At 35.7% G+C, this 15222-nt stretch overlaps 2 protein-coding genes across 5 annotated transcripts in view; one reads left to right on the top strand and one right to left on the bottom strand.

The window, feature by feature from the left end:
• The first annotated feature begins 2201 nt into the window (after nucleotides 1-2201).
• sord (sorbitol dehydrogenase) lies at nucleotides 2202-5413 on the top strand. Its single transcript, XM_051644437.1, has 9 exons — nucleotides 2202-2380; nucleotides 2504-2537; nucleotides 2701-2865; nucleotides 3522-3681; nucleotides 3788-3906; nucleotides 4158-4223; nucleotides 4349-4527; nucleotides 4703-4824; nucleotides 5003-5413. Exons 1-9 carry the CDS (start codon nucleotides 2327-2329, stop codon nucleotides 5166-5168), a joined length of 1065 nt encoding a protein of 354 aa, XP_051500397.1. The 5' UTR covers nucleotides 2202-2326; the 3' UTR covers nucleotides 5169-5413.
• Nucleotides 5414-7512: 2099 nt separating this feature from the next.
• The window catches only part of apba2b (amyloid beta (A4) precursor protein-binding, family A, member 2b), a 119293-nt gene continuing 111583 nt past the window's right edge, over nucleotides 7513-15222 (bottom strand). For all 4 annotated transcript variants that reach the window (XM_051644242.1, XM_051644272.1, XM_051644263.1 and 1 more), the window contains 5 exons: nucleotides 13514-13693; nucleotides 12687-12899; nucleotides 10207-10326; nucleotides 9954-10094; nucleotides 7513-8916 (listed from right to left, as the gene is read on the bottom strand). In XM_051644242.1, the coding sequence (XP_051500202.1) occupies nucleotides 8845-8916; nucleotides 9954-10094; nucleotides 10207-10326; nucleotides 12687-12899; nucleotides 13514-13693 (726 nt within the window). In that variant the 3' untranslated portion in view covers nucleotides 7513-8844. The remainder of the gene's footprint in view (nucleotides 8917-9953; nucleotides 10095-10206; nucleotides 10327-12686; nucleotides 12900-13513; nucleotides 13694-15222) is intronic.

Genomic DNA, 15222 nt, shown 5'->3' with positions numbered 1-15222 from the left:
ACAGAAATATGAAGCTTATAATTTTATAAAAGCACTTGCAGTTATTCTTCTGTTAAAACTCATGTATTATTTGAGCTGTTAAGTGTTTTAAATTGTTATTTTTACTGTTTTAGGGTTATGGTAATGAAGTTGTAAAATTGGCTGTAGCTTTAGACAGAAAAGGTTAGTAAGTGATTTTATCACGCTAAAATAATTTTTACATGCATATCCTTTATGTCTTGTGGCTATACTTTGGAAACAGTGAGAATTTTAATGTAAAAAATAAAAATAAAAAATTGGTTCCCATTGTAAATGCCTCACTGGAACCAAGATTTTTTACTTTTTTTTTTTTTTTTTTTTTTTTTAAGAAAAAGGACGAGTCAAAATAAATTTTGTAGCAAATATTGTGCCACAAATGCTGTTGATAGAGCTCAACTTGTATTGAACCCGGAACATTCATGTAACATCTTCTAAGAGGTCTTGAGTTTATTATCAGCCAAGTTCAACCACTGGAGATTGCTGAGGCACTCAAATTGTAATGGCAGTTGTGTAGTTTTATTTTGGATTGTGAAATGCTGAAATGTTGCCCCCCCATTTCATGTTTGTACAGAGTGCAACAGTCTGGTTCCAGAAGTAAAAACCCCATTCATGATTTTCAACATTAATTATAAACCTTTAAAGACAGACCCGTGAACTCCGACATTGTTCATCGATGGAATATGCTTCCGTTAAAGCCTTTAGTCTGCGTTATTTCAACTTCATTGTTTAAAAATCGTGTTTTATAGTGGAATTACTGGTGAACAACTACACTACCCATGATCCAACAGAGAAAGATCCACCAACCAGAGAACTGCGGCCAACAAAGTCCACCAGCGACCACCCACTTCCATGACGATATCGAGTCAGTCTCCTTACACCCTCAAACTACATATATATTTGTATATTACAGAATATTTTGCAGTAAACATAAAATATATTTTTCTTTACTTTTAATCAACAACCTAAAATCAATAGCTTTACCTATTTCCATTGTTTTTATTCGATTACGTCATTAGCAAAGCTTCATGGGATTGTAGTTTGTGCCCCTTGTAAAAGACGGTAAGTATACAGCCTTGTACCTTTGTGTTATTTATTTATTTTTTACAATTTTTAAATACTTTTTTTTGCTTCAAATCAAAGTTTGTAATGGGTCATTCTAAAAAATAAAAACTTTTCAACGTAAAAAATATTGACATTTTCAGTTCAGTTCAGTTTTTGCCCATAAAAGCTGAGGGTAAAAATGTTAATGACTTGACATTTTTATTCATAAAGGACAACTTGACTGCTGTTCTTTATTTTATTATTATTATTATTATATTTGGGTTGTAACACCAGTGACAAATTCTCTTAAAGGATTATTTTTTTAAGATGGTGTCAGCTGCATCATAAAACGTACACCACTAATCACTGATCAGACTAAAATCAATAAATCATACCATTAAATCATTTTTTTTTCACATGAACATTAAACAATGTAACACCAGTGACATATTTAAATGAACCATGTGAAAAATTACAGTTAAAATGTAATAACTTTTAATAAAAATAGCTATATGTACATTTCAGCAGCCTCTTCTTCCTTTGAACTTTGACATCGGAAGTTTTTAACATTGATACAACATAAAAATCAAGTGAAAAACACTCTTTTAAAATTATTAATTGCGTATTTTGTTTAGCTTTTAAAATGAGTCAAAAATAAACATAAATAACTGTAAATGTCTGTAACTGTAAGTGCCAGATTAAGGGGACGATTTTTTTTTCTTTTTTATAAAATATTTTCTGAATATTATATATCATAAATATTATCAATATATATATATATATATATATATATATATATATATATATATATATATATATATATATATATATATATAATGTGTAAAACAATATAGTGTCAAACCATTTCATATTATTTATTAAAAGGTTAGTTTATACAATGATGCCTTTTAAATGGGGTTTCTCGGCTACTTTAAATATTTTTCATGACTTAAAACTCAAGGGACATGTTTGTCAAGATATTTTGATAATGACCCTAATGTTGTGATTCATTAAAAAAGAAAAGAAAATGAAGAGACAAGAAAATAATGGGAAAAATACTTCCAGAACCCAGATGGCAAACTACGCTGTGCCTGCACACCTCGCGCAGTTTTGATGGTCTTGAATGTGCTAATGAGGAAAACCGGAAGATGTGGGATGGCTGTAAGTGGCGCAGAGAGAGTAATCCGTGCAAGTTTGAATGGTTAAATGAGGCTACACTCCTTTTAGGTAGTTTACCAGTTGCCGTGTGTCTGTATCATAGAATAAAATGGATAAAGACAACCTTTCTGTGGTCTTGCACTCTAAAGGAGACTTAAGATTGGTATGACATTTCATGTATTTTAATTTTTTTAAATCATTGAAATCTGTTTGGAGTTGTACAAAAGATTGCAGAAGGTACTGAAATTTGGATTGATTCATATTTCAAATGTATATACATTTACAGGAACAACGTCCGATTCCAGAGCCGGGACCAAATGGTGAAGATTTGTCACTTAAATATTTGCAATACAGTGCAATAATAACTTGTACAGTGCAATATAAACCTGTGTTTATATATATATATATATATATATATATATATATATATATATATAAAATTATTATTATTATTATTATTATTATTATTATTATTATTTTAAGAGGTATTGCTTCAGATGCACTCGGTGGGTATTTGTGGATCAGACGTGCACTACTGGCAGAATGGACGGATAGGGGACTTTGTCCTGAAACAGCCCATGATACTGGGACATGAAGCCTCTGGTCGTGTGGTGAAAGTGGGCTCTGCTGTGACGCACATCAAAACAGGTGAGTGCTCTCTGTGTTGGGCCAGTGTTTATTTGATGTGATATTTTTTTTAAAGAAGATATTTTGACATGATAAGAAGTATATATTGCACATGAAACATTAAACATGAAAATACTCACAGTTTCAAAAGTATAGCAAAAAGATGTACACAATATGCATGTTAACATGATTTTAGTGTGATAAAATCGCTTCCTAACATTTTCTGTTTCAATTTATAGCCAATTTTACAACTTCATTGCCAGTACGACATAACGCCATAAACCCTGAAACAACTGTAAAAAATAAGGTTTAAAAAACTTTACAGCTCAAATAATACAAGAGTTTTAACAGAAGAATTAATGCAAGTGCTTTTATAAAATTATGAGCTTCATATTTCTGTTTGAACCCTCCAAAAATTGGCCCCATTCACTTCCATTGTAAGTGCCTCACTGTCACCTCAATTTTTTTATAGAAAACATGTATCATAAAGGAATAGCATTTTATGTAAAATGATTGCAATGTTAGTGATGTTATTTACGTGACTGTGTAAAAATACATCTTTTCTATGTTCTTGTGGCATTGAATAAAAATAAGTGTTGGGGTTAATTTGTAAAATAAACAGTTACACTAAGATTTAACTGTGTTAAAGGGTGGTTTTCCTCTTTCTCACCCCACAGGGGACAGAGTTGCCATTGAGCCTGGCGTTCCTCGTGAAATAGATGAGTTTTTTAAATCTGGACGTTACAACCTGTCTCCTGGCATATTCTTCTGCGCCACTCCCCCAGATGATGGAAACCTGTGTAGATATTATAAGCACAGTGCCAACTTCTGCTACAAGTCAGATAACCATTCAAATCAAGCTTCTTGTGCTTTATTATCTGTTGTTTATATCTAAATGTTTTGATTGTCTGTTCACCCTTTAATTCTATGCTTTATATTCTAGGCTTCCCGATAATGTCACTTATGAGGAAGGAGCCCTGATTGAGCCCCTGTCAGTGGGGATCCATGCCTGCAGGAGGGCAGGGGTCACTCTTGGAAGCTCAGTGTTTGTCTGTGGTGCAGGTCAGCCATGCCTTAATGGTTGCACATGTTTATGCAACTGTTACACATTTACTAACCAGTCAGTGTAATGACCTGTCTTCTTGGCTACCTTCACTTTTCTATTTTGGGTCAGGACTTTGTCTTTGTTTGTCATGTCACTGAGTAAAAAAATGAATTTAATGCCTGTAAAAGTATGCTTTTAATACTGTTTTGAAAACGTCATTGGAAAATGACTATTAGGAAATGTGATCAATTTGTTTTGATCAACATAGGACCAATTGGACTAGTCTCATTGCTGGCAGCCAAAGCCATGGGTGCCTCACAAGTTATAATAAGTGGTAATAAATCTTTATTCAATATGTTATGTTAAAAGGGACTTATATATATTATTTGTACATATAAAATAAACATTATATAGCATAAATATAATATATCATATATATTTTTAAATCTCTATACATAGACCTGTCCTCTGATCGGCTGGCCAAAGCAAAAGAGATGGGGGCAGACTTCCTGCTACCTGTGAAGAAAGAGGATGCACCACAGGAACTGGCCAAAAGATTGGAAGGAATGCTTGGTTGCATGCCTCAAATCAGCATAGAATGCACTGGAGTGGAGAGCAGTATTCAGACAGCCATCTATGTAAGTTTATTATCAAAAGTAAGATTGTAAAAATCCAATTTGCTGTGGTTTCAGCTGCCGCTTAATGTATTTGACTTATTCTCATTTTACCTTACATTTTATGTGTGAGAATTACAGAGATCTTAGATGATACTCAGTTGTTCTATCTGTGCTGATGGTGGTGTATTCTGTCTAGGCTACTCGTTCTGGTGGAGTGCTGGTATTGGTTGGGCTTGGTGCTGAGATGACCACCATACCTCTTCTCAATGCAGCAGTCAGAGAAGTTGACATTAGAGGTGTATTCCGCTACTGTAATACGTAAGTAGCAGAAGTAAAGCTGATGGCTTACAGACAACAGCCTCAGCCTTTTGAGTGCAATTTAGATCAAAAGATGAATATAATGTTTTAGTCTTGATTTATGATGCTATTTGCATTTCATAAATTGATTTGATCTTTTGCACACTTCACTCATGAGCCCTCACTACTGTTTCTGCAGCTGGCCGATGGCCATTGCTATGTTGGCATCTAAGAATTTGAATGTCAAACCCCTGGTCACCCACCGTTTCCCACTGGAACAGGCTGTGCAGGCCTTTGAGACGGCACGCCAGGGACTCGGGGTTAAGGTCATATTAAAATGTGACAAGAATGACCAGAACCCATGAGAGAGGAGCAACTGTTAAACCAGTGCCTGGTTATTGTATGGCAGCAGCCACCTGAGCAAACTTGTTTAATCCAGCTAATTTTGAGAATTTCCTCATCGTCAGTGAACTAAGAGAGCAGGAACAGAAATTCAGTTATTCTGTTTGCAGTGGATGTAATTATTTATATTTTTAATATAATAATTTATAGAAGCATGGACATGAACAATATTGAAATAAAATAAATACTATGCTGTAATAATATCTGATCTTTTTGTTTACAATTTGTTTGTTTATAACTAGTCTTATGAAAAACTATAACCATTGGAGGAACAATTTATTCAGTAATTCTTCTGTGCAGTTACTGAAGGAACAGTATATAAGTGCTCAAATGTTTTTTACCATATTCATCAAATTAGAGTGCAATGGGGCAAAAGTCTCCTTTGATTTTTTTTTTTTTTTGTCCCAAAATGCTAAAAAGCAACAAAAACTACCATATAACTTTATTAAACACCTGTTTTTCACTATACACTGCACAATGTGCCTGATCCATGAGATCATTGCGTGTAGTGTCTAAAGTTTTATTTTGAGGCAATTTGATCAAATTTTTTATATTTTTCACATTTTTATATTTTTCAAATGCTGCAGATTTATGAAGCTAATGTAAATCTATGAAATTAACACATTTATTTTCAGACAAAATATCATTTTCAGTTTTGTTCAAGGTCATTAAATCAAAACTGGGGGGTAAAAGGACCCCCTGTTGCAGGGGCTAAAGTCCTCTATAAAACATTGTTTTTCTTAAATGAGGCGAATAGATTTATGAAATTGTAAAAGTCGATGTGAGCACACTTTGAACATACCACAATGGAGATTCATTTGTTTATAGAAAACTTGAGATGTTATAAAATGCCAAATGTGTTTGAAATTAACAGGAGGTCTTGCACCCTTTTCTGAAGTAGTTATTTTGCATTATTTAAATTTGAAAATCAATAAAGCAGCTTGCTTTCTCAAAATTATTTGCATTAGTTGACAAATTTTGCCCTATAACTATTGCCCCTATATCAACAACATAAGAGTTGTAGCGTATTTCTATAACCTCTAGGGGGAGCAGCGACCATGTAAACCTGGATAATGATTAGATTAGTGGTTCCCAACCCTGATCCTGGAGGACCCCCAACACTGCACGTTTTGTATATCTCTCTTTTCTGACACATCCAATTCAGGTCTTTGAGTCTCCACCAACGAACTGATGAGTTGAATCAGGTGTGTTTAATAAGGGAGATATCCAAAATGTGCAGGGTTGGGAGGGTTACTTTTGAAATGTATTCCACTGCAGATTACAGAATATATGCTGTAAAATGTAATTTGTAACGTATTCTGTTAGATTACTCAAGATCAGTAATGTATTCTAAATACTTTGGATTACTTCTTCAGCACTGGTAGATTTTTTCACTTGTTTTGACTATAAAAACTTTGCCAGTACAGTAAGACAAAATACACATGTTAAAAATACATTCTCTGAAAAACCTAAATATCTTATGCAGTGTTGTTTCTAAAACAAGATAAATCTAATTGATCTTGTTTTAAGGATTTTTAGATATTTTTACAGGAAAATAAAACAATTATTATCAAGAATATGAGTTTTGCCCTAATATCAAAGGTTTTACTAGAACAAAAAAAATTATGATCCAATGTGAATTTTCTTGATAAAAAAATATGATCGTGCCTGGTAACGTGCATGTAAAATGGCTAGAAATAGCATTTTAGCTTAGCGAAAGCTGACAATTAACACAAGGTTTATTTCTATTTCTTCTGCTCCAAACTTACTTCAAACTTACTTCTCTGTCTGCTCGTATGAATGTAACACATCATAAGAAAGTGTTTCACCGCTGTTCAAATACGATGCGATTGGATCGCATCATTTATATCTGTCCAGGAACAGGGTTGAGAACCACTGGATTAGAGATTCCACATCACACCCTTTAATGAATACCATCATGCCCTCACTCTGTCTTGTCATAAAGCTCAGCAATCTCCAATAACAAGAGATATGAGTTTCATTATTAAGTGTGTGTGTGTGTGTGTGTGTGTGTTTGTAAAAACCTCAGAAATCTGAGCTGGCTGAACTGATTTCCAACTGTGAGCCTCAAATCTGTGCTCATTAGGTCCATAATATCAGGCAATGGAGCTATTTTAAAGTTCTGGAAGCTGGCCACTGTTAGAAGTGGTTGGCATGGATATTGATACAAGCTTCCAGGTTGTATGACCCACTAAGGTTTTATTACTTGAAGCCATTCTTTAGCTTTTATTTTTCAAACAAACCAACCAGAATTGTCAGATAATCAAAATGCAAGGTAAAACATCATGAAGGGCTTATATTACACTTTATTATTATTTTGCCATAGTGTCTTTTTAAGATGCATGCAGACATGTACTCATGTTCATGTATTATTAGTTGTTTCACATTTCTTTTTTTTTTTTTTTAATTACAATTCATTTTCAAAAGCTTTCTTACGCAGTGGTAAGGCTTTTGGTCACAGTGTCGTCATATTTTCTGAAGGCCAAAGCCTCACAAAGATGAAATGGGACTAATAGTGATTCCTACATGACACAGTACTAAACAAGGTTTAACGTTTATGTACAGACATTCTAATACTGCTTAAGGACGTGGACACACTGTTAACAACACTATTACATTCACCACTGACTCAAATGAGGTGCAGCTGGGCATACACAAAAAAAAGCACACATAAAAAATAAACTCTTAAATTTCATACAATGTTTATGCGTTTGAAACAAAACTCATTTACAGCATGGCAAGAGAATGGCTGATTATAACAGCATGGGAGAAGTCCAGAAATTGTTTACATCTGGTATTTTACAAAAGATTTGTTCATTTTGTGTGTAAAAAAAACTACTCTCAAAATTTGCTCAGTTAAGTCTTTAATTCCCACTAAATGAGATTTATTCATTGATGAATGCTGACAATATGGAAATTTTTTTCCTTGTTGAAAAAGTCCCTGCATGTGCACAACTGCTGATAACTGTGAGTCTTGCAAAGTTCATTTTATGCTGAGTCTTGATTACACATGTACTTACTGAGCAGATTTCAAAAACTGTGTTATGCCAAAGAATCATTTGCGGCAAAAGGTTCAAAGGTCTATACATGTAATGGGCACTAGGACTACAGTCATCTGTTGTGTAGGGAAAGTGTATTGATTCAGTGCATGTGAGCGCATTTGAGATTCAGTGACAATCTATGCTCTTTGAATGGCCACTTGGCTTGAATTTTGGACATGTACTGTCTAGACTTCTCACTCTGGCTTTTCCATTCCTTTCTGATACTGATATAACGATTACATATTTACAAAAGAAACTTGCATCTCTCCAACAACATCCACACACAAACATAATTGCAAATAAATTAAACAAGGGTAGTAAAAATGAAATGTACAACCCCCCCCCCAACACACACACATTATAAAGAAAGGACTTGAGATGTATACACCCCAAGATCAGACGTTACAAATCATCAAAATGATTCATATTATCCAGAAATGACACACTGTACCTCTTAAGTAATGTTATCAGACAGCACAATTGATAGGAGTTATTTTTGGTGAGGGTGAAAGGTGACTGCTGCATTCAAGCATTTCTCTAAGCTCTGTGTGCCCAGGGCCATTTATCTCAGCTGAATTCATATATATATAGGAGTCTCCTGCCCAGTTAAGAGTCTAAACATGGCGGCTGGCATAGTCTTCATATGTATCTGTTGGAGCACAAAAAAATAGGATTATCCTTTCTATCTATTTTTACTGTAGAATACAATAATATACAAGAGCTGCTGACTGGTCAATGGCCAAGCTTTATTAACAATAAAGCACAGCTATGTCCTCTTCACCAAGCTACTGTTTGTATATCTGCGCAGCACCCATAGCTGATCGTTATTTTTGTTGTTTACATGTCAGGGACTAATATCCTCTAATGGAAAAATAGCATTGAATTATTTTACTTAAAAAATACAAAATGAATAGAAATTTGTGTCTTTAATATTTGTATAATATGGTAACCTTTTTTATAAAAGCAAAATATACCAAATATAATTAAAAATACTTACTAACAACACTATTTGTTAATAAACATTTGGTCTAAAATTTTGCATTGTATAATTACATTTTGTGATTAAAAGGTACAACTGAACTTTTGGGACCAATATATACTGTATATAATATATATAACATAATGCCATAAATAGTTTTCATTTATCACTTAGTGTCATACAAAGTCCAGTAAACATATAAAAGCTAAAGCAATATTTGGTGTGACTACTTTGCCTTTAAAACAACACCAATTCTCCTAGGCACTCCTGGACACAGTTTTTGTTGGTTGTTGGCAGATAGGATGTTCCAAGCTTCTTGGAGAATTCACTAGTTTTTCTATATATTTAGACTGTCTCAATGTATTCTTCTGTCTCTTCATGTAATCCCAGACTGACTCGATGTTCAGTGGGGGGCTCTGTGGGAGCCATGACATCTGTTGCAGAGCGCCCTGTTCTTCTATTCTAATCTTTTCTATTTGCAAAATTAATGTTTGGGAGTCTAAAATTAATATTTCCTATTGACACTAAAGTTGAAGATATAAATAACCACCTTAAGACAAATGCTTTTGTGAAACATCTTAAATGCTTAAAATGTTCGCACATATATACAGTATAAATAGTGTATAAGTGTATAAATGTAAAAATTCAGAAGCATAAAATGTTCAATATGTACAAGACCAAGACAAATTTAATATCTGAGGACTCACCTCGCCCACAGAATTGGAGAGGGCTTGGACAATCTTCTCATGTGCCGTGGCCACAACACTTTGACCGTTTATCTCAATGATGCGATGGCCAACCCTCACCCCTCCTCTCTCTGCGATCCCCCCTCGCATTAGACTACAAATCTAAAGTAACAAACAAAAAATGGGACTTACACAACCAGCAACAACCAGTCTGGGGAAATGCTGTATTTCAGACTTCCTGTTCCTCTATCTCTTCACAACTGCCCATACTCACAATGCCATTCTGCACACTGAAACCCAGCTGGTACTTGAGGTCTGGTCTCTTAATGAGAACTGTGGTTACAGGAGGGCAGCTCACAATATTCAACTTCACCTGCACCTGATTTTTCAGGCCCTGGAAAATACAAAAACACAAAATATGCAACTGATTACATTACTAAGTACAATTTCACCCCTGTACTGTATTGTTACTGTACGGGTTTCTTTCACAAATAAATGCATACAGGTTGCATACTTATGTGAGTAGAAAAAGTGCTCACGCAAAATTTAAGCTGGTTTCACAACACATGCATTTATGCATACATTTATAAACCAAGTGTAAAATAAAGTGTGCTATTCTTAAAAAAAGAAAAACAATAAACACCTTTTATATAGAGGCCTGGACTACATTTGATTGACTGCATTTTTATGTAGAACCTATCCCAGATCAATCATTTTTGTTACTCTGAAATAAGTTTTGTAGTTACATTTTTAATAATAGTATATACACTCACCTAGCACTTTATTAGGAATACTATGGTCCTAATAAAGTGCCAGATGTGGTCTTCTGTCTTAAGGTTCGACGTGTTGTGCATTCTGAGATGCTATTCTGCTCACTACTCATGCATTCATTTCCTCAGGACCAGATTATTGTAATGCATTACTGGGAGAATGTCCTGCAGGTTTCATAAATAAACTTCAGTTAGTTCAAAATGCAGCAGCTAGAGTGCTGACTAGAACCAAGAAATATGATCATATCAGCCCAATCTTAACATCGCTACATTGGCTACCTGTTAAATTTAGTTTTCATATTAAAATACTTCTAACTACTTGCAAAGCCTTGAATGGTCTAGCTCCACAGTACTTATCTGACCTTCTATCACGCTATATTCCTTCACGTTCACTAAGATCGCAAAATTCTGGCCTGTTAATAATACCTAAAATATTAAAATCCACAAAAGGAGGTAAATCCTTTTCCTGTTTGGCTCCTGAACTATGGAATAGTTTTCCGAGATGGTTCGGGACTCTCTCAGTTTAAGTCTAGACTAAAGACTTATCTTTTCAGCCAGGCATACACCTAATTTATCTATCAACTCATAGTTATGCTGCATTAGTTAGGTCTGCCAGAACCGGAAACACATCTCATATTCTATAATCCTGTTTTAAAGTGAATGTTATCTACGCTAATTATTATTCTATTTGTTTCCTTGTCTTAAACTCGGGATGCATATCCTGAGGTTACCAGAGCCTGCCAGATCCAGTTCTGGTCCTACATGATGTCCAAATCCGGTCCTGCCTGATGTCCGACTCCCACTATTACGTGTTGCTGAGTGATGATGACTAACTGCAGCCTGTCCCAGCCAGATATCACTTCAGTCTACTACGATGGACTTCACAGAGGATGAAATGATGCCAGCACCAACTGTCAGACATGGGATACTTCACTGGACACTGCCTGAAACTTGGACTTAAAATGGACTTCACCAGAAATTAATCTGCCACAAGTTTACAATCGAACAGTGCACCTCACTGACCTCTGCCAGCATCACCTTGGTCAAAGGATGGACTACTCTTAAAATGGAATACATGGATAATAAATTAATTGAAGCCTTTATCAGCCAAATAACAATAGACAATGCATCTGTTTGCACTTACGCAGTTAATCAAGAATGTAAATTCTAAGAATTTAGTCATTAATCTTACAGTTAATACAATATCTTTTTGTTTAAACATTGACCCCTAACACTTACTTAGTTTACTATTTTTAAATCTTGACTTTTACTACACATAAATAACTAATATTGGCATTATATTCATGCTGTTTAGCCAAACGGGATCTGGCTCCCACAGTGAGCCTGGTTTCCCTCAAAGTTATTTTTCTCCTTTAAACAACATCTTATGGGCTTTTGTGTTCCTTGCCACAGTCGCCTTAAGCTTGCTCACTGGGGGTCTAAATATAAATATAATTATTTTATATTATTTATTTTAAGGCACAATTTACAATCATGTCTTTTTTTGAACCGCACTATTATGACTCAAAAACATTACAATATTACAGCTTTTCTGTTGAAGCATAATTTTCTGTTAAGCTGCTTTGAAATGATGTGTGTTGTGAAAAGCGCTATACAAATAAAAATGACTTGACTCGAACCCGTCTGGCCATTCTCTGTTGGCCTCTCTCATCAAGGGATTTCTGTCCACAGAACTGCCGTACACTGGATGTTTTTTGTTTATATATTTTATACAGTATATTATTAGGTGTATATTGTATATTGTGTTGGGTAAACAAGATGTGTAAATTGTGTTATATGTAAATTAAATGTTTATTGTAATTGTCATGACTGCTATGTTGCTTGGAACTGCACCCAAGACCCACTGTTGCACTTGTGTATATGGCTGAGTGACAATAAAGGGATTTGATTTGATTTTTAACAGCTGCATTCATGGCTGCCAAAACACTTTGCCTAAGAAGCCAAGATTCAACCCTCTGCACACCTTGATGATTCCCTGACAGGTGGCGAGAGGCAGCCCCACCAGGCTGGTGTTGTTGATTGACATGATCTGGTCACCGATGCTAAGCTTCCCAGAACGGGCGGCAGGGCCTCCATTCATCATGTTAGCCAGGATCACTGTGGGCAGAATGGAGCCCCAGCCAGACTCCACAATAACTATGCCCAGAATCTCTCCCTTCTGTTTCTCGAGCTGCAACTGAGACAGAAAAAGACAGACAAAGAAAAAAAAAAAGTGATGCAATGATTGCCACTAAAAGGATATATCTAAGGCAAAAAGGAACAAAGCAATTAAGGAAACAATTTTACTCACTTGATAAAATGACACTGAGCGCATGAGAGGTCAATCTAGCACAACTATCAGTGCTTTTAAAACACAATAGTATGAACTGTCTGACCTCTATTGTATGTGTTTAAGATTACAAAATAATTTTACAGCCTTCAAGGAATTCAAAATTTGAGTTGCAATGGTCTCATAGAAATAACCTACAACATCGAAATATGCGCTCGTGAAACAAAGACGACTACCAACTTAGGTATTTATACAAGTAACTTAAGAAAAGCATGTTCAACAATAGCTGTGGAAACCAGCTCAAATGTTAAGTTTTATTTTGTCAAAAACAGTTAACTGATTTGTCCTTAATTTGAATGAATTTAGTGCTAAAGTGTTCCATGGTTTTGCTGCAGCATATCATCACTGTCATCTGTTTTCTAGAAATTCCACTTGTATTGGCCAATAACAACCAGTGCACAGGGTCAGCTGTATTTTGGACAGAACACACTTCATAGAGAAGAAACTGTCTAGCAGCTGACCTCTTTGCAGTTGTCAGAGTTTGAGAAGTGGATGAGATCATCGTTGTACATCTCCTGTGTGTTGATGATGTCGCTGTACTCTTTCTGACTCAAGTCCTCTGGGTTGATCCCATTGGCTCTGAGGAATTCCTGGTAGGCCACGCTGAATGCCTGACCAATGGACTGTGCTATGAGCTGGGCCTGAACATGTTTGAGAAGAAAAACAGAAGTTTAGTATTTAAATTTGATGGCGCTCAGTAAAACCTTAACAAATGTGACAATAAAATGCGTTATTAATCACTTTATGCCTCATTCTATAAGTAGAATTCACACTAGATCAGTAAAAGATGTTTTTTTTTTTTTTTTTTTTGGATTTTCTCCTCTTTTCTCCCCAATTCCCAATGCGCTCTAAGTCCTTGTGGTGGCGTAGTGACTCACCTCAATCTGGGTGACGGAGGATGAATCTCAGTTGCCTCCGCGTCTGAGACAGTCAATCTGCGCATCTTATCACGTGGTTTGTTGAGCGCGTTACCACGGAGACCTAGCGTGTGTGGAAGCTCACACTATTCTCCGCGGCATCCACGCACAACTCACCACGTGCCCCACCGAGAGCGAGAACCACATTATAGGGACCACGAGGAGGTTAACCCAACGTGACTCTACCCACCCTAGCAACCGGGCCAATTGGTTGCTTAGGAAGCCTGACTGGAGTCACTCAGCATGCCCTGAATTCGAACTTGCAACTCCAGGTGTAGTAAGCGTCTTTATTTGCTGAGCTACCCAGGCCCCCAAAATATGCTTTTTTAACCACTCAATGCTGATTCAAAGTAATATAAATGTAGTAGAAAATGCCCAATTTGTCTTCATTCAAAATTGTATTCACTCAATTAATGACGCTAATGCGCTAACACATTACACATGGCCATAATAGGCGCCAATTACACTCTATTATTGTAATTTATGATGACAATGATACAACTGCAAAGACTGGTGTATACAAGAGTGTTAATGGCAGAATACAGACGATAGGCATATATTACTATGGGTAGATGTGTGAATGGCTTTTGGCTACAGACGGCAAATGAGTGAAGCAGCATACCAAACAAAAGAGTGATTGGGCACTTAAGAGTATCTGAGTACATTTGATTCCTTTTTTAGGCTAACTGAAAAAATAAAAAAATGCTTGACATGTTCTTGGAAAATGTCTCTATGCAAACGATTGCACAGATGTAGGTAAATTTGCACCAGCTCGGTAATAACTGCACGCTGGTATGTTTATGTTGACTGATCTTAACTGACTGAACACCGTGAGCTGGGAATTAGCTGCCAGCCTCAAAGTAGGTGGAGCTCCAGGTCACACCTATGGATGGCAGTAAGAAGGTGTTTAGCAGTCAGTAAAAAGTTTGCCAGGCGAGCTGTTACGAACCACCAAAACGAATGCAAAAACACCTTGTTTTTGGCCAGATTTTGTTCTAAATGACGTCACCGTTTGTTCTTCGATTTTGTATGAAGTATATCGGGACCTTTAGTGTCTGGCCTCTTATTATGAGTCTTTTGAAACACAAAAGCTCTTCTACATTAGATGTTCTGTATATAAACTCCCCTGCCTTTGACAAGATCTGAGAGAACATTCATATATTGCAGATCAATACAGCAGATCACTATGTCATATCTAACTTGTCTACAGTTCATTGATTTGATGTTTTGTGAATCTGCTCACTCATGTGGCG

The sequence above is a fragment of the Myxocyprinus asiaticus genome, chromosome 2, assembly GCF_019703515.2.
Source record: "Myxocyprinus asiaticus isolate MX2 ecotype Aquarium Trade chromosome 2, UBuf_Myxa_2, whole genome shotgun sequence".
Taxonomy (NCBI): domain Eukaryota; kingdom Metazoa; phylum Chordata; class Actinopteri; order Cypriniformes; family Catostomidae; genus Myxocyprinus; species Myxocyprinus asiaticus.
The sequence above is the reverse complement of the archived record's forward strand: the minus strand, read 5'-3'. Positions and strand labels throughout refer to the sequence as shown.

Excerpts from the sequence above, each read along its gene's own strand:
- sord (XM_051644437.1), top strand. The coding sequence starts at position 2,327 with ATGGATAAAGACAACCTTTCTGTGGTCTTGCACTCTAAAGGAGACTTA. Across the intron at positions 2,381-2,503 it reads CTAAAGGAGACTTAAGATTG|GAACAACGTCCGATTCCAGA; the intron begins GTATGACATTTC and ends ATACATTTACAG. Across the intron at positions 2,866-3,521 it reads TGTGACGCACATCAAAACAG|GGGACAGAGTTGCCATTGAG; the intron begins GTGAGTGCTCTC and ends CTCACCCCACAG.